This window comes from Corvus cornix, chromosome 5 (genome assembly GCF_000738735.6).
Source record: "Corvus cornix cornix isolate S_Up_H32 chromosome 5, ASM73873v5, whole genome shotgun sequence".
In the NCBI taxonomy this organism is placed as follows: domain Eukaryota; kingdom Metazoa; phylum Chordata; class Aves; order Passeriformes; family Corvidae; genus Corvus; species Corvus cornix.
In genome coordinates this window covers 55,805,077-55,828,093 of record NC_046335.1, presented here as the reverse complement: position 1 = coordinate 55,828,093, position 23,017 = coordinate 55,805,077, and the positions used below count along the sequence as shown (strand labels likewise).

The 23,017-nt window shown below is 38.9% G+C and overlaps 1 protein-coding gene across 3 annotated transcripts in view; it reads left to right on the top strand.

The window, feature by feature from the left end:
• Nucleotides 1-23,017, top strand: part of NELL1 (neural EGFL like 1) — a 297,795-nt gene that overhangs the window by 180,568 nt on the left and 94,210 nt on the right. For all 3 annotated transcript variants that reach the window (XM_039552597.1, XM_039552596.1, XM_039552595.1), the window contains exon 14: nucleotides 3,615-3,737. In XM_039552597.1, coding sequence (XP_039408531.1) covers nucleotides 3,615-3,737 — 123 coding nt within the window. The remainder of the gene's footprint in view (nucleotides 1-3,614; nucleotides 3,738-23,017) is intronic.

Here is a 23,017-nt window from a genome sequence, read left to right as displayed (position 1 = left end):
ATGAAAGCTTTTGGAGATTTTAGGCAGATTTTGTCCAGAAATAAAACATTAAGTTTAAATGTGTATTTTGCTGGCCTTAGCAGTAGCTTGGTGGCTAGGAAACAGGGCCAGGAGAGCTGAAGCATCAGAGATGATGCGTCCTTCCACCCCTCAACTCTGCTTACAGGAAGAAGAAATAAAGTAGAAAGGAAATGAGCAGTGGACATTTGATTCTTCTGGTTTTTTTGCAATAGAAGATTGAAATCCTTTAATTTTCTGTAAAATCTTCAGTAATTGAGGAGTTCAGAAGAATGAAAAATGCTAGGGAAAAAGCAGAATTTTGTGATGTCCTTGTTTTGTAGAGGGGGAAAGAAAGGCTCAGTAAACTAACTGATCTTTGGTGGCTTTACCATAAAGCATGAAGTTTTGAGTAACAGAAATGTGGAAGACAGTTCGCAGAGATTTCCGAAACAAATTAACTTGCATGTAAGAAAAGAATGGTGCTGCTCTTGTAGCTATTAATCAGCAATGGTACCTGTTCATGAAATAGACATTAATAATCCAGGTGAATGAGAGTTGGGTCAAGGAATTCTGTCCTTCTCAGTAAGCCTGCTAGTCCTTTCCATCTTTGATCATGAGCTCATTTTGTGTATATTATATAGCAAATAGAAGTCAGAGAGATGGGTGACTTCAGTGGGACTTAATGATGACAGTTTCATTCCTGAGCATGCCAGCTTATTTGTTTACATGTACATGTATGTGTGTATAAAAAACTAAAAGTTACTTTTGTTTTCTTTGTCAGAGTCCCTTTCTTGTGCTTCTCATTTCCAGCTACAAGGGAAATGGTCAAAATAAGACAACTTTGGGCTTTTTGTCTTGGCTCTGCCCTCTTTGGTGTTTTGGAATGATGCTGTTTGTGACTCCTTTCACTTGCTGTGCAGGGTCCTTCTATGCCAGCTTTGTTTGCTGTCTAGTCAGTATTTGCCGTAACATTAAAGCAAAAGCAAGCTCTGTCTGATGTGCTTGAATGGGGATTTTTGGAAAGCAATGTGTGTAAGAAAGCAATGTTCTTTGCAAATTAATCACAATCTCCTTTGAGTTTAAACAGAGCAGGAGCCCACTTTCCATGCTCACTTCCCATTGTGAACACACAAGTGTTCCAAAGGATGAGCTCCTGTGAGGGCACAGAAAACCCACTACTTACTACTTACTACTGACAGATTCTAAAGGATTTTTCATCTGGATGAAAAGAGTTTTGTACCTTGGCAGGAAATCAATGCTTTCTCATTCTTATTAGGCCTGTAGCAACATCAGCTATAGACATCCCTACACCAGGGAAAACTTCATTTAAAGTTCCCATCATTGCAGCCATATTGCTGCTAAGAAATCTTGGGATTCCTCATGCAGATGAGGTTCCCTTAGTCCTCCTTCTGTCAGCAGCATCAGGATGTCTCATGAAGGGCAAGTTCCCATTTCAGATTTGTTGCTGACTCTTTAAATTATATCAGCTTTGAAAAAACTGACCTCTGTTAAACAAAGTATTACTGTGGGATAGCTGCTCTGTCAGTGCTAAATCTTTTGATATTTTCAGCATCTGTAAATTTGCAGAAATGGTAAATAGTGATTTACATTGTCACAGTCCTAGAACAACACAGCAGACTAGCCTCTCTTGTGTATTTTGGCAAAACACGTCTGGTACCACTGGGAAATCTTTATTTATACTTGAAGTGCTGAGAAGGTAATAGACAAATTTTGGCAATTGTTTGAGTAGGAACGTTCTTGTGTACACACATGAGCCTATCACAAAGGCGTTCTCATTATAGTTTGAATACTAACACAGGAAAGCTAATGACAATTAAAAGTAGGAAGAGAAGGGAGAGATTATGGAGAGGGTGTCTCTTTTAAAAGAAAGCATAGTTCAGCTTCAGCTGCTGTAAAATGCTTCCTTGGAGGGTAGCTTGATACTTTCTGTGTCTGACCCAGCACCCTGAGACCAAAGCAGCAAAGAATCAGCCTGTGGTACAGTTTCTTTAAAGACGAAGGAGAGAACCGGCAGCCCTTCAAGAACCCTGGCATCCTGAATATTTAAGGCCTCTGAAAATTGGCAAGAAGCTGAAGTGAATTACTAAGCAGAGCTAGGGACCAACATAAACTAACAAGTATAAATGCAAGCCTGAGTTTATCAGCTGAAGCCAGGCACCTATGAGAGTGTGTGTGAGTTTCTTGCTAAAAGCAAAGAGTGAGAGGCTGATATATTGCTTTGATGCTATTTAAGAGAAAATAGTTGCAATCCACATAATTTTGCTGTCAACTGTATTTGAAAAATGGAAAAACATGTTGGATATATGTTCTGCAAATAGTTATCAACAGTGTTCCAGAAATATTTGGTTTAGTGGATTCCTTAGAATTCACCATTCACATCTTACATGTGTCTTGAGTTATCTTGAAATTGGCTGTTGTTCTATACTGTGGCAGAGTGAGAGCATTGCAGAGGTTAATTGTAGCCTGTCAAAGCCTGTGATGCTGCTGTTCTCCGTGGAGCGACTCTTCCAAAGGGCTTAGTTTAGTCTGCAAAAATGACTATTTTGCTCGCGTTTTAGAGGCACTGCCTCTCTGTGATCTATAGAAGGCTAGACTTAGTCTGTAGTCCTTTGAACACCTTGATGCACTGGTGAAAAGCTTAAGCAAATCCTAATTCCAGGAAAGCATAGCTTTTACCTCTCAGCATATGGATATCAGCCTGATGATTGCAGTTGCATAAAGGAAGTCTACAAAGAAGGGTTCCAGATTCTGATTTTTTATTATGTCTGTTATCTGTTGTGTGATTTTAAGAAAATTCATTGCATCCTTTTGATTCCACTGAAGAAAATTTTAAAGGCACCAGTGCAAAAGTGTAAAATTCAGGCTTTCTTTTTGCAATCCTACTGTATGAGGGAAGCTCCTTGTAATTGCCGGAAGAAGCGAAAAGCTTTGGGGTCAGGTCGCTCGTCACCTCTAACTCATGCTTTACAAGAACAAAAAGGTAGCAGGAGAGTGAAGTGCAGGAGCTGTGGCAAATTTGGCTAGGGGCAACAGTTAAGAGTTGCTGGATGAAAGCAAAATACGGCCTGTTTGTCTGGGGGCCTCTTTGGGGCTTGATGGTATGGTTAGTGCTCTAAAAATGTGAAGTGCTACTACGTCCTATTAGAGAAAGAGTCAGTTCAACATGAGTTAGAGCAAGCAGTTGTGACAATTGAACTGTGTAGTTAAAGGGCGGGCTGGTAAGGCCCCTCTTGTGTTACTTAGCTTGTATTTATGATTATTACTGTTGGTGATGGACAGTGATGTAAAGGTTAATCTTCACAGCAGATATTTTTCCCTGATAAACTTCTTCATAGCTTTTTGTCACAGACATACTTCGCCTCCTCACCAATTCTTTTTCTTCTGTTTTTAAACCTAAAGAATTTACTGTTGCCATGCACATATGGGTTTCTGAACTGAAGCAAGCCCATAGCTGAGTCCCATGCCACACCCCCAGCACTCAACCATTGCAGCATCCTGGTTATCCCACTTGGTTTTCAAATGCCACATCAGCTCACTGAAAAGCTCTCTGCATATTGTAAATTTTTTTTTCCTTTTTCCTCCCCCCCACGTAGAGCATGATGAGTGTGGCAGTGGGCAGCATAACTGTGATGAGAATGCAATCTGCACTAACACTATCAGGGGACACAGCTGCACCTGCAAACCTGGGTACGTGGGCAACGGGACCATCTGCCGAGGTAAGTCTGCTATTGTAGAGACACCATAAACGTGTCAGGCTTTATTAATATTTGCTGACAGTCACCTACATTCTGGTAACTTATGATGGCTGGATTTTGCAGTGATTTGCTTTAAGACATCTTCTGGCAAATGGACATGATGGGAATTGATTTGTGCATAACTTCTTAGGAAGAAGGAATTATTTTTTGAATGCAAGGAAAACTTTCATTTGCTGCACTGAATACTGTCATTTGAGCTAGTATAATTCAGCTTTTGAGTGGTGTTCATGTTTTATAAACTGGATGGTATGTACTGTCACCTTTGACTTTTAAGTTTTAATGAGACGCATTTTAAATTAGGATAATTGTCTTTTATGCTAGCATCATGTGGTTGTTATTTGACTACTTGCATCAGAATCATGATTTTTTTTTTAACATATAAATCTTTAAATGTGTATTTTGAAGATTTCTCTGTTATGTAAACAAGAAATAATGATAGCTAGCCATGCTTTCTGTGAAGTATTCATTTATGGCATGCCATTTTTTTTTGGTAGAGAAAGAGAAGCAAATATCTCCTGTAAGGACAAAGGAGGGTTGGATTAGTGAGGGCTCTGTCTTGAAGTCCTATTGAGTTGTAACTCATGCATTTATGAATTATATTTGTCTCATAAACAGCTATTTTTTGTCTTGTCTGAGTTTTCATACTTTGCAAACAGGATTACAGCAATAGAAAACTAAATTTTAGGGGGTTTTTTGCAATGACAACAATTGAAACTGAGGAATGTACTGGATAAAACATTCTGTACAATTTGGGGCACAGCAGGCTGGATATTAATTTTTCAGAGTGTTGTAAATTGGCCAAACTGTTCCTTAAAGGACAATGAGCTTTGATGTCATTCCTGTTTCAAGCTGAAGAACTTCGCCAAGATTGTCCTGTCAGCTGCTGAATTAGCCAACATCAGATTGGTTTTGAGATGACTTTCTCTGGGTACTTTCCACCTATGCCAGAGCATCCCTGCACTTAAAACTAAAATGCTTTGTAAAGACTGAAGAAAGCATAGAAAAATGTACTGAAAGTGTTGGGCAAGTTAAACCTTGGCCTGTCTATACTGAAGATCAACAGGCAATACCAGGGAGAAACTCACTGCAGTGTATTTTCAGTCTTTGATTACAGTAAATATGAATTGCAGCACAGGCAACTGGAGTTTCAGAGAAGTCCGAGTACTGAACAGCCTGACTGTAGTATTTTCTTTTTATTATTATTATTATATTAATTATATTAATTATATTTCTTTGAAACTGGGATGTTTGGATTAGTTAATAAAATCGATGTTTTCACACTGGTTTTCTTCATTTGCATACCGTTAATGTGCCAAAAACTCAAAGTGAAACTCCTACTGCATATTTATTAACCTAGTAATGTTGTAGTAATGAAATTGCACTAGAGAAATGCAATAATGTTTTTACTCTCAACGTTCTGTTGAAACCTGAGCTACTAGAGTATATGTTTTTATATATAGAAATGTTGCATATTGTGTATATTTTTAGTATACCTTGAATTGTAGATGCAAGTGTAGTTGTAGTTGCCTTTTTGAGAATAGATATGCATGAAAATATAGGGAAATGTGTTCTTATATTCTGACTGGGAAGCATCAACTGGAAAGACATCTGGAGATTATAGAAAGGGGTTTGCAGTCTAATAATTATTGAAGTCATTAAGGACAAGAATAATCCAGCACTGCATGGAGTAGTCATTACTGCTAACGAGCTACTGTTAGAATCATCTTCATTTCAGTAAATTATAAACCACAATACTGTGTTTTATAACTGTTTAACACAGTACTGGTTTGATTTTCTGAGCCTGTGGTTCTGTGGTTACTCAAGGTTTTCACAAGTTTGGATGATAATTGAAGAAATGTTCCCATTTTGCCCATGATAGCAGAAACATCACTTCTGCCTGTTTTTTTGCCAAGTTTAACAGTGATCGGTCATCAGTTACCTGCCACACAGTTTTCTTGCACAGATGCTGGGCCTGGCACAAGGAAAGAGGTGTGAGCATGTCAGGACAACTACAAACTGCTGTTGGCTTGTAGTATTTTAGGACTTTATCTTCAGGCAATACAGATTGGAAAAACATAGATAAAAGTCAAGGTGATATGTTTGCTGTAATACCATCTGAAGATAAGATAAATGTTTCTATTCTCCTTGAGACATCTGCAAGCTCTTTATAAATGTTTACATGTTATAGATGTGTACACACACAAAACAGTGGTTCCAACTACTTCTGAAATAATACATCTCTGTGGTTCAGTAGGAAATCTTACTAATATTGTTCAGCAAAACCATAAACAGAAAAATGATGATTTTACGATGAGATAAAAGGACTGGTTTTGTGCATGATTCTACAGTCCATTTCAACAATCTATTTTAGCAGTGTTACAAAAAATAAAATCACAGTAATGATCCTCTTTGGCTTTAGTGAATAACACATTGATAGTCTTTATAAAAAAACCAGGATACTGGTTTTTTTTGTTTTAGAAGAGAAAACCTATGTAGTTGAATTAAATTGTATTGTGGACTACTGGCAAATATAACTCCATTACTCTGGCAGGAATTTGTGTTGTTTGCAATTTTTGTGAAAAGCACAGAGAAATAAAAAGGAACAGAAATAATATGGACATGAATATAATGATTGCTGGGGATTTAGGGGAAAAAAAACCAAACAAAACCCAAATAATGAAGAGGAAATAGAATATTTTTTTTAAAACCCCGTATAATCAGACTGTCACACATCTTGAGTAGCAAAAACTCATGTGCATAAAGAATTGCATTATTGTAAATGTAGTACACTGGGCTATGTAGAGACCAAATTGTGTCAAAAATGTGGACACTGTCACAGAGGAGGGTGGTGAAGAAAGGGCACAGACCAAGACTTGAAGGCACTTTAGCATTAAAAGAGATACTGCCATAGTTTAGGTAGCACAAAAATGGAAAGAGAAGTGGAGATGAATGCAACAGAAACTTTACAAACACATGGTTATATATATATATATGTATATAGACAGTGAGACAATAAACTAGAGACAAATAAGATTTCCTGTGGATACTCTCAGTTTCCCTGGAAGAAGCGAACTTTAGCATCTCAGGCAGACACTTAAATTGGGGTACTAGATGCGAGCAGAATGAAGCTGAGGTGAGCTGAAGTGGTAAGGCAGGACAACACTGTGCCATTGCCATCAGTAAGCTGGACAGAACAATGGACTCAGAATCAGGTAGATTATATCTTAGGATTTCTTCAGAAAATGATAAGTAAACCAGAGAGATCAATTCTGGAAGAAATGACAGCATCAAAAGCAAAGGACAGAGGTATAACTACTTGTATAGAGAGAGATTCTGAACCTACAGAATTGTTAAATTGCTCTTTTCGATGAAGTAAACTTCTAAAAAAATAGAAAGAGGTAAGAGTGATTTGGGACACAGAAAATGTTATAGGTGGATACTAGAAGACATGTCATGCCCTTTTACTTGAATTCTCTAAGTTAATTATAGAAATCATAGGTGAGGGTAGAATAAGGACAATTGGAGCAATTTCACGAAACTTCATGATAGGATGTAGTCGTGCAGTGCTAAGGCTGCACTTCGAGTAGAAGGGAAAGGTGGTAAAAATTGGTTTAGCAACTGAGTGCTGTAGTTAAAAAAAGTTGTGGTGGGCAAGTGATGGCTACTTGGTACAGCATGGTACTTTGAAGTGTGCCTGTCAGGATGGACCTTGTGGGAAGTCAGTGTTTAGTGGCAATAGTTAGATGAAAGCAGTTTCAGTTTCCTGGGACAGTTTCAGTTTCCTAGGACAACCAGGTTTAAGAGTAACCATAGACAGGACTGTGTGTGTGAACATAAAACACTGTCGTCTATAACATGAATAAAACTCACTGTCATAGCTTCAGCTGAAGAACCAGGGATAGCAGATACAGAGATAAATACCATTTTCAGACCTTAGAGGCTCTTGGTCTGTGTTCTGTTCCAGTGTTTCTGTGTGTAATCTTGACAGGGCTTGAATCTGGGAGGCTGGAAAATGTATCGGGGGAAAATGCCTTTCTCTGCTTTTTGTCTTGGTAAGTTCTAGTTCCAATTTTTCTTGGCAGCCTTGCACCACATGCTGTGGAAGTGACATGCTGAAGTAATACGTGCCATTTGTTTAAAACATAAAAGACTTTGTGCCCCACAGTCTCCTCTGCCTCAGTGAGAGGGAAGGCAGAGAACACTTGCTGTGGGATGTACAGTCCTACAGCTTAGCAGAGTTTATTATAGAGCTTGTGCCCTGTACCACAGACTGAAGCCAAAGGAAAGAACCAAGGCAGATTGAAACATCATAAACTTTCTTAAAATGAGTGATAGCATTTGGGATTAAATGCCTTAAGTAAGCCCCCACCCATCATATTTTACCAGGAACAATGTACAAGTTGCCATCCAGGTTTTGTTGCAGTTAGTTGTTTTCTTTTGTACAAGGAAATTCAGATGTAGTGTACAAGCCTTGTCCTAACTCTTGGTATTTTGTTCCAAATGTTTGTTTTAAAGCATAAATTCTGCCCACAGACATCCTTATATGCTATCAGAAAGATAGAAGTGGCCTTGAACATATTCAGATGCTAAACAAGAGCAATTCTTCAGAAACATGGACGAGGTGTGTTTGCTAATCTTTCTCATGTAGCTTTGTCATGGAGAATGAACAGAAGTCTAGCAATTAAGTGCAAATACTGTTCACTGTACTTCCACATTTTACATGTATAATCTGTCTAACAGGTATATTTAGTGTGCTGTTAATATCTCATTTAGTGGTTTCTACTGAGGTGTAGATTTATTGGAATGATTAAATGAGGTGGATTTAGTTACAATCATACACCGTAAAGCAAATGTGTGCAATATGACTGATGCCTGGGCAGAAAAACATCAGGTATTGTGAAATAAAAGTCAAAACAGTGTTTATTCTAATTAATATTTAGGCTGTATGATGGCTTATTTCTGCCAGAGTAGAGACCATGATTATTTTTCCTGTGTTATATTTTTCTGCAGCATTACACAGGAGACTCTTAAGGGATTACAACTCAGTATATAGTGGAGTCTTAAAGACTAGAGCTGTTATTTCTAAGTGACTCTTACACCAGTAATTCTGGTGTAATCTGGAAGTTTGTTTTCTTAGTTGCACTTATGTATTTTTTGTTTCGGGATGTGTGTTTAGGAGTGGGCTTGTTACTGGTGGACTTACTGGTCACTTCAGGAGTAAATTATTTGGACCCTTATACAAAAAGCAACTTGATTTGGAGCAGATACTCTTATTTTTTGTATGGTAGTGGGGATAATCATAGGGAGTCTGTATTCATAATACACCTAGAATGTTTCCTGACAACAAGAGTACATCTCAGGCTTCACAATTGCTTCTGTTTGATGTCAGTCAGTAAGTTGGCCTCTTTTACACTGTTTTAATCCCAAATTATAATTGGATGGACATGTTGCTTTATCCAGTGACATTCTGAGAGCTGTCTTGCACTTCTGTTTTCTTTGTTTCAAAGCAGGCATTTTTATATTTCTTAGTCGGAAATATATTTAATAATCTGAAAGATGTGTCCCTGAAAGAAGTTGTATATCTTCCAGTGTGTAGGCAGTGTAGTGGTGGTGTAGTAAACAGATGATTAAAGAGAAAGAAATTTTTATGTGTTACAGAATTTCTCCTGATACAAAAAATACTCAAGAGTATTTTTAGTAAGAGCTAAAGAAGAAAAAAAGTAATTCTCTTTGGTTATTTCTGTACTGAGTAGTCTGCTTTTTGTGTCCCTTTTACATTGACATCAGCAAAGCTAAGGTAGATTAACTTTAAATGTCAGCAATGGGAGACAGTCAGAAATGCTGGTATCTTGATATTAAAGTATATCAGATCACTCTAAGGTAACTAACTGCCACTTAGGTTTATGTTTTTTGCATGCATATGTGTCTTTTGGAAGTGGAGTTGAAAGCCTTTAGGAAGCATTGGAGTGAGTTATGAATATATGTAGGCAAAGATGGAAAGAAACAAACATGACTTTCCCATAGCCTTGGAATTTCTTGTGGCTATAAGGCTTTGAAGGGTTGATATGCCTTATCATGGCTTTAATTGCTGTTTTGGTGTACTATTCACCAGTCTCATGAAAGAATGAGTGAGTTTTGCTCACTTATTCTTTCATGCTGAGACTTTTCATCTTCATTCTTCACAGTCTTGAGCTTTGTATATTTTTTCACAGCTAATATATAATGAATAAATCACTGCAAAAGCAGGCAAGTGCATTCATGTGCATTTTGGTGTCACATGGCACATGTGGAAAATGCCATGCCAAGTGTAAGACACTGGGATAGTCGCACTTTTTGGGTGAGGCAGTCTAGATATAATTGATTTAATAATTTTAAACCAGTATAGATTTGTACAGCAATGCAGTTAGAATTCTAATTTTTTTTTTTTCATTCTAAAACTAGCATGGCTGGACACAGACTCAAGACAGTATTGTTGAAGCCACTAAATTTTCTGTAGTCCCAAATCCACTGTACTAATAAAAATGAAAATTTGAAATCTTAATATAAGAATCTTTGTATTTTTGTTCATTATTAGATATTTATCAAATGTGGTACAGTCATTGTAATCTCTATGTTTGTGTTTGGATTTTGAGTTATATAAACTCCCTTGTGAATTTGCCACGTACTTTTTAAACTCCTTCAGTTCTAGTGCTGTTCTTGGTTTGGTTTTGTACTGTAATGATTTAAAATAATTTTTATGAAATTAAGATGATTTATAATAACTTTTTCTTGCCCTTAAAAGATCATTGCCTAGATTTAGAGGTGTTGAAATTCAGATGTAATTATTTTTGTATGGGTTGGGTTTGTGTGGCCAGGCTTTGGTAGTGGGGGGGCTACACTCCATCTGTTTGTGCTCCTGAGGAGGAGGAGATAAAGCCTGGGAAGGAGTGTGGGGTGGGGGAAAGATTTATTAAGATTTGTTTTATTTCTCACTATCCTTTGATTTTGTTGGTAATAAATTCAGTTAATATCTGCAGGTTGAGTCTGTTTTACCCATGAAGGTATTCAGTGAGTGATCTCTCTCTCAGTCCTTATCTCAACCCATGAACCCTTGGTTCTATTTTCTCTCTCCTGTCCAGGTGCAGAGGGCAGTGATAGAGCAGCTCTGGTGGGTGGGTGCCTCTCAAGCCACTACATTGTATTGAGAGCTAAGCTCTGCACATCCACCACTGTGCAGCCCAATTTTACAGCCTAAGGGCCCAGTGCTTCCTGGTCATGGGATCCTGTTCTGTGCCTGAGATTGTTCAAGATGATATAGAATGCACATCAGTTATGGAAATAGCTCATTTAAAACCCATGATTCATGTACCTTGTCAGAATCCAGATCCTGATCTCTTTGCTGTCACAGATTTTCTCACCACTGTAGATTTATAACTAATTTAAAAGGAGTGTAGCAGTGATTTGTGCTTGCTGGAGAAGTGGTCCAGTCCAGAGAACTGCTGTACCTGTATAAAAGGAAGGAAAAGCTGTAGTTGTGTGAAATATTTTGAAACTTAATTTGACAGGTTTTTCTGCCTGTATGAATAAGTGCAAAGGGCTCAGCAGACCTACTCATGAGTGCCTATGAGGGTTCCTAGGTTCAGATGCTGAAGTGGAGAGTCTGTTGTTGACTCAGTTGCTTGTTGTCTCCTGTTTCTTTCATTTGCAGTCATTGCTTTCAGGTCAGCTGTTCACTCTGGGGTCATGGTCCTGTGCAGCATGCACAAAAGAATTGCCTGGTGATGACAAGTTAACAGATATGTTTTCCACAATCTCCTGGCCAGTAAAACTGGGTTGTGTAGAAGCATGAGACTATTTCAGTATTCATTCCTTTCTCTTTTAAGAGCATAGTTAATAAAAGAAAAAATGTGAAGGTGTTACCTTATAATTAATTTCTGCTCCATACATTGTACTCATTTTCTACATTGTGTTTGAGATCATCTTAGTCAATAACTCCTGTTTGCAGCAGATACATCTCCTCCCAGGTTGCTGTCACCAAAACATTGAGGAGCCCCATTTGGAACCTTCTGAAGTCAGCTCTCTAATGCTACAGGAATGCTTCATTTGTGTTATACAAGCTAATACTTTCCTTTTTATTCCTGCAGTATTGAAAACTAATATTATCAATCATTAGCCCTCAAACACGTCCTTTATTGAAAGAACTCATTCTCTGTGCTTTACTGCCTTTTTGACGGTAGAGCAATAGGCACCATGGACAGTGGTTTGGTCAGCAGTACTGCCTGCCCTAAACTTGCAATCCTTATGAGTGAAACCCTGCCTTTTTAGATCTGTTACTCTCCTGGCCTGCCCTGGGAGCTTGACATGCAGTTATTTGGAACAAAGTGCTTAATTTTTGATGGTGGCTGAGAAAAATCAGTTCATTAAGAGCATCTTCAAATATATCATTGCACAAAGCCGATTGCAGCGTGGGCTTGGCTCAGAGCAGCACTCGGAGCACAATAGCAATAGCAGTGCAGAGTTTCCTCTCTGTGAAATCAGTTACAGTGTGCAACCATTTCGGGATTCATGTTTATGGAATAAGTACAATAAAAGGCAAGGAGATGCCAAATAACGTGAAACTATTTCTATTCCTTATAGAACAGAACCAAACAATTTTGAAAACATAATATAAATATCTTGCTCAAATGTAAAAGAGGGGCCTTGCAGTTGTTGGTTTTGGCGACAGTTTTGGTAACACTGTGTTGGCACCCCAGCGCGGAAGAAAGTGGCTTTTCACGCAGCACATAATTAATCTGGAGAGTCCTTGGTCACACGGTGGCGAGGATGCTAGACAGAAGAACAGCCCAAATAGGGAGGGTACCATATTTGGTTTGAGAAGGGTGATGGGTAATCTTTATGCACCAGATCCTTGCCCTGTTCTTCTCCTTGATGTTTGTTTTGGTCTGTAGTTGGAGAGAGGATGCTGGAATAACATAGTTGATTGATTTTTATGTTCTTCTGGATAGAATTACTATTAGAGCAGTCTCTTTTGGGTGAGGATAACATTGGTGTGTGTTCTATTTGTACAAAGGTTTTTTGGGGGGGCTATTCTTTGCCATAGCAATTGAATAGATGCCAGCCAGGAAACTCTTTTCAGCCTCCTCTTCCCAGTAATTTCCCCCACTACAATACATCAAAGTAAAACCATTGAGTGATTTGTCAAATGTGATATCCATGATTGGTACCAGGATTCAGACTCTGTTCCCAGTCTGATAATTCTGTTCTTAAACCACTGGGCTGTGATTGCTTCACAGAAACTATCAAAACCATTTTTAAAATACCTAAAGAATCAAACAGAAGGACTCCAAAATCAAGCACTTGTGGATATGTAAAATTTAGGTTACCTATTCAGTGTTAAGTCACGTGCATACAGTCCTTGCTAATAAGATCACAGGTATTATGGGGTTTTTGGTCCCTCTGCCTCATTCAGTGCACAGTATAAACATGTAAATCCGTGAAGGAGATGAAGTCCTGAAAATATGTGTTCTGTGTTTATTATTTTTATTGTTCATTGTGTGACCCTGTTTCTATTAGTTACTGTCCCAGTATTTGTACTGAATTTAGGATGTTACCAGGTCCTTCAGAAACCAGTATAAACTGTTTTTATCAAATGCTTGCAATGGAGTGGAGATATTCTTTGTCTGCCTTTGCATGAGCTCTCTGGTGTAGTGCAGTGATTTAGTTGTTTGAGCAATTGTCCAGGTTTTCAGGCCTGTGGCTCTCACCCTCACGTTTTTCCATGACTTGAGGAGTACGATATTACTCTCTGGTTTTGCCATTGGGGGAGGATTTGGGGAAAAGGGGCTCAATCCCAGGTTCCCAGGTGAGTGTATTACAGTTGACTTTCCTTTCTGCAGCTCCTGCAGTCCTCATTATCTTCCCATTCCCTCTGTTCCCCAACTGGATCTTTCTTCTCTTTGTTTGTCCTCTCCTGGCTCAAGCACCATTGTGAAACATGATGGATGCTGTAAGATTAATAGTGTGTGATTAAACATTTACAAACTGAGTTTTTTCACAGACATAGCAAAAGGCATATCCTTCAAATCTCCTGTGCCAAAGTGGGCACTGGTGCCTGGGCTAGTAAAAAAAAAGCTACCTGATACACATGGATTTTTTTTTCCACAGTGCAGCTTCTGGTAGATATCCATCAGAGCAAAAACTTATTACAAACCCTTTACTTGACCACATTACTGAAAAGGATATTTTATAGTAATAAGACTTGGATTGCCCTGCATGTAGTTATGGCTCACTTTGTGTGACACATTGGTTGGTTTGCTAGTTTTGGAGATTGCATTTATTTTTTGAACACTGGGAAAGGCAAATCTGGAAGCCATGCAGGATGTTTGATGGGACAGTTTGCATCTTTTTATCTGGAAAGATTCTCCAGTTCAGCTGTTTCACAGTAGTGCTGGTGTTTTAGCCTCTGCAACATGCTGAAAAGTTGAGGCGCCCCTGTGTGTGTATGGAGTTCTTACCTAAAGTGTTCAACAATAAAAATAATGAATGTGGCTATGCCAAGTAAGCATATGCTAAGTACAAGACTAACAGCAAGTTTAAACTCTATACTGAGAATGGTACCTGAAAGAAATGTTTCAGTGAAAAACAATCTATTCTGGAACCTACTAAAAAACCAACAAATGATGCTTTGAAGATTGTATCATCAAAATGAATTATTAGGTGAATTCAGTACACAAACTACAAGAATAATGTGAATTAAAATAGCTCAGAACACATTATGTGCAGAGGGAGTTAGAAGTTAAAGTAAACCAAGCAGAAGTGGGAATTGAAGGTGTCCTGCTTTTCAACATAATTTAAAATTCAGTCATCCAAGAGTAAAAATGAGCAATTTGTATGTCATAAAACCTAAGAGTTTTTATTTAAGTATTCCTGAAGGGCCAGAGCTGTGTGACCTGTGTTGTTATTCTATCAATAAATACTCAAACAACTTAGTGTGTCACCTTGATGGTGCTTGCAGTTTTCCCCGCCCCCTCCCCCCCTCCCTTTTTATTTTTGGGTTGTGACCATGAAGAGGGAAATTGTCGATCTGGATTTTTGAAGCTGAACTTCAAAACTGTTTATTTATATGACTTTATTATACACAGGCATATCAAGCAGGGTTTGAAATGTTAAAATTATGTAAAATTCAGAAACGTACCTTTTGTTTTTCAAAAATGTGAAAGCAATAGACATCCATACTTTTGTGCACATCTATCTTATCTGTTCTCCTCTGTAGTCTGTTAATTGTGTTGTAACCTTTAGGGTATAGATTATGGGATGCATTTGCTGCCACTGATGAACAGACTGAATAACTGTTCTCAGCAGTCACTTGTACTATTGAAATGTCTCTCCCCATTCCCTTGAGCATATGATTTCACAGTGTCTGATGGCTTTGTGAAGGAGCTGCTACTAGTGGAAAGCCCTGGGATGGAAAAAAATGGCATCTGGGTGTGGAGCTGCTAGAACAGTTGCAGAGTTTAAGTAGGCAATATCCATTCCCCTGCATTAATTGTAATGGTTTACTGATGCTCATTAATATGCCACTTTTATTACCGAGACACATGGTTGTACTTTTTCCTGACACCCATTATTCCTCCCTCTGAACAGAACAAAGGAAACAATAGTCATCTGATATTGCCATGACATTTGTTATTTCCCAATAAAAGATGGAGGCAATCAAATCAGTCCTGCATGCACCACACAGTGTTCCCTTAGCCTTCGGAGAGAGGCAAGTGAGACAATTGTTAATGTGGTAATTTTACACCTGACTGAGCAAGGTATGTGTCTAACTAAAAGTAAGTGATTGACTCCAATGAGACTACGTACGTAATTAGGTACTTAGTTTGTTAGTTCCGTGCTGAATATGCTTTGCTCTGTTTATATCATACATACAATAAACACAGACAACAAGCGTTCCTCTTCCGCTGTAGATATCAAGGGCAGGTTGCATTCATCATTTCTGAAGAGAGAACTGACTAGTCAAATCCACCTATTGCTTATCTTTGAATCCCTGGCAGATAGAGTGAGCTTAGAAAAAGATTTAGAAACTAGTTTTCAGTGACATCACAGAGAAGTAGTTGAAGCCAAAATAAAAATGAGTGGGAATCTATTAGTAATTGCTAATGGTTATTGCCAAGTGATTTTTAGTGCTCCATTATTTATTTATACTTCTACTGCTGTAAAGGCCCTGAAATTCAGAAATAGCTCAGATGTTGAGGTTTCATCCAGTCAGTATTTGTGCCCCTTGCATTAAATGTTCATCAGATGAAAGTAAAAGGATCAAATAAGCACCTGCACACAGCTGGAGTAGAGAACAGGCAACATACTTACCATCTTACAGCCACTTGCTGTAACCACTAACCCCGAGGAAACACGATCTGTACCTCAAAGGAATTTGAATTTTGGATGAGAGCAGTCTGTAGTGTTGAATTGTATTTATAATACTGGTTGCTGAATGACACTGTCACTGTGTGTCATAATTGCCATGGAAGGTGAGTATGGACTGCTCCAGATGCACCCATCATGGGTTCCTGATGCAGCAGCCAGCCAGCAGCACAGCAGCCCTCCTGCCCTGGAAGACATCTAGGGTGGATAGAACCCACAGTCACGGACTAAATGACCTCAACAGACATCTTGGAGGGATGGCCATTGACTACAGAAATGATACCCATTATTTTGTGTGTATCTACCTATCTATCTATCTATTTCTAATTAGAAGGTGTAGGATACGGGCGTGACATGGATGGTATAGAGTAAGAGCTGGTTAATATCCTGATTCTAGCCAGAACAGGGTTGATTTTTACAGTGGCCAGGAGGGGCCTTGGCTAGGACATGGAGGTTATTTCATATTAGCATATAGTTTTCCAGGAATGGGAGAAGGGGTCCCTTCTGGGTTGCACAGTGGGACATTGCAGTTGGGTTTTCCAAGGGGGTGAGCATTCGCATATGAATCGTTTGTTGTGCCCTCTTCTATTAATATTGTTGCTGCTACTGTTAATTTTCTTATCTTATTGCTGTTTCTAGTAAATTATTCTTGTTTCAATCCATGATCCTTGCTTTTTGTGTCTCCAGTCCTCTTGTCCATCCTGCCACAGAGGAAGGGGAGAGTGAGTGAGCAGCATGTGATTTTGAGTGTTTCAGTGGAAACACTCAATTGGGGCATACCATTCCTAAACCATAATTAAAACTATGGAATAGCATTTTTAGATGTAGTTACCTAAATTCTGTCCACATGGCATTTGGGCATGCAGGTGTTTGTTTTGGTTTTTTTAGTTTTCCCTCCATTGTCTTCCTTTGTGTATTACTTCTGTCAGCATTCCTATTGGTTTGGTTGTCTACTGGGGAGAATTACACCTCGTGACAGAGTAAGTTATACCTAATATATGAAATTTGTTGCATGAAAAAAAGGGTAATTACCTGTCACTGATAAAGGCAGATGTTAGAAATTTGTAAGCAGTGTTTCTTTGCGCCTCATACTTGAAACTGAAGATTGCACATTAAACAGAAATATGATACATGTCTTGAAATACGATTTCAGGTACTTCTATGATGTGTTTGTAAGCTCTGAACTGCATTTTTTGTATGTGCTTCAAAGTCTTTTATATTGCTGTGTTCCAGCAGTTGGTGAGAAATATGCTGGCCTTCAGTGCAAATAAACTGCACTGTAGACTGTGACTAAGCTTAATGTTAGCAGACATGGTATTTTCATCTGGATATAGTTATTTAATTGTTATTTAAACCTTTATGTTCTTTCTAACACCATGATCCTGATAAACCTCATAAATTATCTCCTAGGTCATACCAGACGGGTCCAGTCAGGCTCCATCTCTTCTAGACAGGCATGCTAGGCACATGTTAATAAGGTAATACATGAGGACAGTCTTCTCTTGCCTCGAGAATTACATTTGGCAGATAATATGTCAAACTGCTACAAGAGCTTAACCTGTTACTTCTCATTAAATTTTGCAGGTATCCTGAGAAAAAGCATCTTCATCAAAAATTTGTTCATACCACTTAAAGAATGCATGTACTCTTTTGACACTTCCCACTGTTTATTTGGAGCATGCTGCAGTGCTGAAATGCTCTGCAGGACTGATTACTCTGGAATGTCACAGGTTGCATCCATGGGTCTTGTATTAGCAGCTTCAGCATACAGCAAAAGCAACATTTATCTATACTTAGCTGTGCCATTTAAGCACTTCTCTCATCCACAGACTGACTGCTGCACGAGGATGAAAATTTAAGGGAAGTTATTTTAATGCTACAGCTGGAAACATACTAGTTTATAAAACACAGAGATGGAGGATGCTGAGGTTGGTGCCTGTGCAGGCAATTTTTCACATTTATGTGGATGGTGACATTTGTTCATGGGGACTGTTGAACACACATTCAGAGGCTTTAACGCGGCCTTTTTAGTGTGTGCAGTGATAAATGGCTGTAGATGTGGAAATGTCAGAAAAGTATGTGGTCTTACTAGAAAGGAGGAAAGTAGAAACTTTCATGCAATGATATTTGAATTCCACTTAGACTCACCAAAGAGGTAGGTTGCAAGGGCCCCTAAGGATCATCCCATTCCAACCCCTTGCCATGGGCAGGGACACCTTCCACTAGATCAGGTTGCTCCAGGCCCCATCCAGCCTGGCCTTGAACATTTCCAGGGATGGGGCATCCACAGCTTCTCTGGACAACCTGTGCCAGGGCCTCACTATGATCTAACAAGAAGGAAAAAAAAGGCTTCACTGCCTTCAGTGTCATATCTTGCTGTTAGCTCTTTGCTACTTAAAACAAAGGGTCATATCTGAAGGCCCATTTCTTTGCCTTTAGTAACCTGCAATTAATATAACACTCTCTGTCATGTTTCCACTATTAATTTTATGCAATTAAGATTCCAATGTAATTGCCAGAATTATTGTTGAACCCAGCTTACCCACCTTTTCATGGAAGTCCCCTGTTAAATCATCAGCTTTATTCAGTCATGTTAGGTATTTCTCATTAAACCATAATAATGTGAGCTCTTTTCCAGTAAGTCAGGTGAGACTTTGTCATGAATGTATGATATTATGCTGGTGATAGATCAAATAAAAATATCTTCTGCTAGCAGGGTTATTTTCATTTCACTCGTGATGTTGAGTAGCTGCCATGAAATCTCTTCTCTTTTTATTGCCTTATTTCAAGGATGCAGGGAAGTGAGTACTGGGTGTAAAATGACATGAAGACAAATAGATCTTGTAAGTTTTAACCAACACAAACCTTAACGCGATGTTTGTTTTCCAAGCCCAAAGTCAGTGCAGGCATTTGGAAGGTTCAGATCTGATCCTCAGTAGATATGGATCATAGTTATTAATCTCATAATGTAGTTTTACATTTAAACAATGGTAAAATAAGCATTTATTAATGTCTTCTTTTTATTTTTCACTGAGGCATTTGCTATGCTTGTATAGATATGATACATTGATAACATATTCTGTGGAATTTCTGTGTTAGGACAAATTTTCCAAAACTGACACCAGCTTTTGTGGTGGTGTTTGTAGAATCCTAGGATCATTTAGGTTGGAAAATGCCCTTAAGACCATTGAGTCCAACCCTATGTGGTTGCAGTGAGGGTGATACTGAACCTACCTGGCTTGTGAATGCAGCCACATGGATGGGCTGCCTTTGTGTTCATCCATCTTTTCCGTGTTACTCCTTTCATATCCGGGCTGTGGGAGTTCTGCCCTGGCATGGCATACTGCTGAGCTGCTTGGTCCCTGGATGCTTTTGTTTAACGTGATCAATATTGACTTGATAAATATACAGGGAAGGGAGAATCGAGCAAGTTCAGAGCGACTCAGGAGTCTCACCCATGCTCCGCTCTGCGCTTGGTGAGTCAATCGGATTGGTCAGGTCAAAGCTCTGTGCTCTCCCCTGCAGGAGCCTCCGTGCGGCAGCTCAGCGCCTCTGAACACAGAATGCTTTTCCATACACAGAAGCATTGGGACTCTATTTTGTACAAATCATTGTCAGTGTCTTGGAGCACCAGTTAATAAGGGCATGGCAACGAGTGTGTTACTAATGCCTGTCACTGCCTGCAGCCATCGCTGTGGCGTGAGGGCTGGTGAGAAGCAGAAGAGAGGGTGATTCAAGGAAACAACACAATGCAATTGTCTGTTTCCCTTCTTATCTCATCTCTTCCTTTCTGATTTTCATGACGGAGCCAGTGGACAGGCCCTAGCCCTTGGAGTTATTTTGGGCTGTCTGTAACAACATTTTTTTCTTACTTCCAAATTGCTGCCATCATTGCTCAGGAGCCGCTGCTGAAAGGGCAGGACCTGTGGACTGTCCTGAGGGTATCCTTTATACTGGTTGATGGAACAGCCACTTAACTGAGTCGTAAAGCAAGGGCTTTGGGTTTGCTCTGCCACAAAATGAAATATATTAATGCATCTTAGTGCATTTTTTTTAAAGAAGCGTATTAAGGTGACTTTTTCTCCCAAGTCTGCCAGCTGGCAACATGAAATGTTACTTTACCACCAGGACAGCATTTCTTCTTCTGTCATCTGATGCTGGGGGTTAGTCATGCTTTTCAGCTGCTTGGGTAGAAGGATACGTCAATGTATTTGGTTTATTGATTTTTGAAAAATACATGCTGTGAGATTAAATGAATAGTTAAATACTAAACTGTTAGGAAGAAATGTCCCTTTAGTGTCTCTTAGATTAGAATTTATCAGGCAAAATGCTTCCAATTCTGAATTCAGCATACCACCACACAGACTAAATAGACAATTATTTTAAAATGGTTTTTTTTCTGTGCTAGTTGATCTAGTGTGAACAAAATCTATATTGACAGTCCTAAAGGCAGAATTCCTCAACTTGGTTTATATATAGTGTAACGCTGACAGTAAGAAGGGAAAGCTCTGTTCCCTTGGCAAGGGGCAGGCTGTAAACTCCAGGAGGTGAATCTTCAATGACCAGCTGCAGACTTAGGAAGTATGGTCAATTATTTTTACTTTTATTTTTTCTAATTTTTTTACTGGGCCAAGGAGTACTGGGATATATGGATTACTTTATTTCTGCAGTCTGTTTTAGTGTTAGTATCTTTGTCTTCCAATCTACGTGAACCTTTGTCTATCTCATGCATTTTGATCTTTGGTTCTTCACTCTCTTTCTGAATGAGAAACTTGTGAATATTTGCTTGGAAATCTACATTCCAGAATTCTTTGCCACAAAAGTTGGTCATAGAATGTAAATTTTACACATTCCAGAAATACGTTTTTCTCTTATGCTGATTATTTCTTTTTCAACATTAGAAGCATCTCTAATTGTGAACTTTAAATAGGAGTACAAGTGTGGCCAGCTTGTACAGTGAGAAAATTTATTTCCAATTAAGTAGTGGGGCAGCAGTGCCTTGGGGGCAGAAAGGCAAGAGGGGAGAGGAATTTGTCGGTGGTATTTGCTGACTGGGTGACTATTAGCAATAGGAAATACTGAAACTTAATTAGAGTTTCTGATCTGGAACAGCGTATTAGGTTTAATTATGTCTGGAAGTCTAATATTTTACACTTTTTCTTTTAATTAAAATGCATGAGTGTAAGTAGAAAGCTTTTAAGTTTTACAGTCTGGGAAGACCAAGAGCGGGAGATAACTACATTGTCTACATAATGCCATATTAAAAAAAAAAGCAAAACCAAACAAACCAGTGGTAAAAGCTGAGGAAGCTGGAATAAAGGTGAGCTTAAATATCTGACCTGTAAGAATTGAAATGAATTTTAATAGTGGACAAAGCTAGGCTTCTTGGCAGGACTCCAGCCAATATCTGTGCGATCCAATATGTAGCAATTCATCCTAATCCTGAGTTGTTATGGGGTCACACCATGCTGTTGATTGTCCTATCTTTGATGTCAAACATGAACATTGAAGATCCAATATGGAGAACATTTGGAATCATACAAATGTTGTCCCTGAGTGTCCTGGGGAAATTCGAGTTGCTATGTAGCACTGATGAGCTCTGGTGACCTATATATATAGATGAAATTATTCCTCTGCTAGTGTTTTTCAGTATGATACCAGGTTTAGCAGTGTTACAGAGTAAGATGCTGTGTGAGATAAAGCAGATGATATAAAGTGCACAAATTAAGAGTGAAAAGGAAGAAATAATATAGGGAAATGCGCACTTAGATTGATGAAAGTTCTATTAAGGTTACTCTAATTACTCTTGGTAAGAAAATACAGTAATAAAGATAACATACACTACTGTATGAGCTTAAGTGATGAGCCTCAGCATTCATTCTTACATTTTAATCTCTCCTGAATGGAGTTTTCCACTCCAGCATGGCCGATGGTGGTGATAGATGCAGACCATTTCAGCAATCCTCTCTGTTTTGACAGCTCTACTCACTCATCTGTGGCACTCAGACCACTGGGATAGATCTCCCCGGGGTTTGTTCTTTATCTCGGCAGATTTTCCCTCTCAAGTGATGCTTTTGTTTTATGTTGTGAGAGGTCGTGTTTATTCCTCCTTGGAGTCTGGATGAAAATGGCACAAATCCAGTAGCTCCTCACATAAACCAAGTCCAGCTTCTTCTTTTTTCTGTTTCTGACCTTCAAGTGGTAGAAGGTCTGTGTTTAGGACAGGTCAGGATTTTGAGTTGCATGAAGGTGCAATAATACATATTTTATTTGGAAAAAAAAATCCAGAAACAGAGCATGAGGTGGGATTGTAAGCATTTTAGCTGCATTACTATAGCTGGTGGAGTTGGGTAGGAAACGGAAGTGTGGAGGAGGAGAGCACATACAAGCTATCAGGAGGTAATGAGAAATGGCTGATGTGCCTGTAGGTTTGTGAGGGGCTTTCTTCAGTTGTGGGAAACACGTGGAAGAGAGCCGTGCACTACGGGGGTAAACTGATAAGCCCTAACACCATGGTGTACTTTAGAGATCTCTGTGCTTCTGAATCTCTGCACTGTTATTTTTATACTGGCCATCTCCCTGCGGTCATGAAATGCCATTCTTAATTGCAAGTATGTAAGAGTAGTTTCATATACTCCACAGAGGCTATGCTGATAAAACTTGTGTTGGATTAAAAGTCTGTATGTCATAGGGACATGTGGGAAGAGAATAAAGGCCAGAGAACAACAATAAGATCGTCCTGAGAGCATGGAAGTAAATTAGTAGTTTTATTAATGTTCAGGATCTCTCTTTAGGTTTGGCTTGAACAGCAGCAGTCTGTGCATCTCTAGAGAGCAGGACAA